The following is a 1655-nucleotide window of genomic DNA, read 5'->3' as shown; positions in this document are numbered from 1 at the left end:
TCGAGAGATTTTCTCCAACGATTTTAATATAGGATTTCATCTTCCTAAAAAAGATAAATGCTCTACATGCGAATCCAGAAAGGGTCAACAGTTTACATTTTCAGCAGAAGATGAAAAACGTTACGAAATTCATTTAAAACACAAAGAAGAAAGTAAAAAACTATTTTTGTCCGATCAAAAAATTGCAAAGGAAGATAAAACTTTTGTATGTGCAAGTTTTGACCTGCAAAAGGTTTTAAATACTCCTCATGGTGATAATATGCTGTTATATTACTCACGGAAATACGCGGTATACAATGAAACAGTATATGAAAGTGGAACAAGGCGCACGTTTTGCTATTTGTGGGGTGAAACCGACGGTAATCGTGGCTGCGATGAGATCTGCACAATTATAAATAAATATTTGCAAGACGTTGACCAGCGTGTTTTTGTCAAATTCGTTGTGCTTTACTGCGATAGCTGCTCCGGGCAGAATAGAAACAGGGCCATGTTGAGTATGTTGCATCAATTTTTAAAAAGTTCCAAGAACGTCCATCATATAAAAATAGTGTTTCTTCTTCCGGGACATACGTACATGCCCGTAGACTCGGTCCATGCAACAATAGAACGCTTCATTAACAAACGCACCGTTTGGGCGCCATCGGAATGGCATACTTTAATCGCTAATGCGAGGGTTAATCATACACCTTTTGAGGTAATTAATATGAAGCATACCGATTTCATGTCTTGGAAAGAAGCGGCTAAAAATGTATTACCAAACAAAATTAATAAAACAAAAGAAGGAGAAAAAATTTTACTGAGTCAGCTAAGAATTGCTTCTTTCAAAAAAGGTGAAGATGTCATTAAAATTCAATATTCTTTTTTGGACTGCGACGGACAACAAACTGTAGAACTTCGTCAACCACGTAAATGTTAGTATAAATTATGATGTTTTATAATAAATGCTTATGCTTTTGTTTATAGCTAAAAGGTCAGCCAGCAGTCTCCTAGAAATGCCGAAAATAGGAAATTTATATCCATCACCGCTCCCAATTTCTGCCTTGAAGTTAAAGAATTTAATGGACCTATGTGCCAAGCGCGTGATTCCAGAACGCTACCACAAAGAATACGAAAATTTTAAGGGTACGATAGAGGTTGAAGATACATTGGCAGAAACGGATGAAGAGGATGAAAAAGTTGAAGAAGACTGAGATTTGTCTAAGCAGAGCTCCTAGAATTATGTTGTTTATTTTGTTGTTTTTATTTACTTCCATTTATAAACAATTGACCTATTTGTTTATAATTTCATTACTTCTTAGAAACAAATAGCTGAGCCTATAATTATTTAGAAATTCACATCCAGAAACGAGCAGAACATCGTATGTGTATCGTAAGCGGCTAAGATTTAAAACACAATTTTAATATTTTCTTGGCAAAACATCGTAAGAACCAAAATTGCTTAAAAAATCAAATTTTTTTTTAAAATAACCATTGTAAACGAGTTTTAATGATAAAAAAAAACGCCGTATAAAATTTCATTGCGATACGACATGAAATACAGTTGCTATCAGAAAAAGTCGTTTCCTGTAAAAAGTAACATTTGGCGCTTACGATGTTTTGACAAAACACCATCGATATGTTACCGGACAAACCCGATTTTAGGACAAACTAGTTTG

At 34.5% G+C, this 1655-nt stretch overlaps 1 protein-coding gene across 1 annotated transcript; it reads left to right on the top strand.

The window, feature by feature from the left end:
- The first annotated feature begins 221 nt into the window (after positions 1–221).
- Positions 222–1420, top strand: LOC116160444. The gene is made up of 2 exons (XM_031473638.1): positions 222–911; positions 964–1420. Exons 1-2 carry the CDS (start codon positions 260–262, stop codon positions 1188–1190), a joined length of 879 nt encoding a protein of 292 aa, XP_031329498.1. The 5' UTR covers positions 222–259; the 3' UTR covers positions 1191–1420.
- Positions 1421–1655: the final 235 nt, after the last annotated feature.

The sequence above is a fragment of the Photinus pyralis genome, unplaced genomic scaffold (genome assembly GCF_008802855.1).
Source record: "Photinus pyralis isolate 1611_PpyrPB1 unplaced genomic scaffold, Ppyr1.3 Ppyr1.4_LG1, whole genome shotgun sequence".
Classification (NCBI taxonomy): domain Eukaryota; kingdom Metazoa; phylum Arthropoda; class Insecta; order Coleoptera; family Lampyridae; genus Photinus; species Photinus pyralis.
The sequence above is the reverse complement of the archived record's forward strand: the minus strand, read 5'-3'. Positions and strand labels throughout refer to the sequence as shown.

Coding starts and splice junctions, on each gene's coding strand:
- LOC116160444 (XM_031473638.1), top strand. CDS start 260: ATGCTGTTATATTACTCACGGAAATACGCGGTATACAATGAAACAGTA. Junction 912..963: donor ACTTCGTCAACCACGTAAAT/GTTAGTATAAAT, acceptor TTTTGTTTATAG/CTAAAAGGTCAGCCAGCAGT.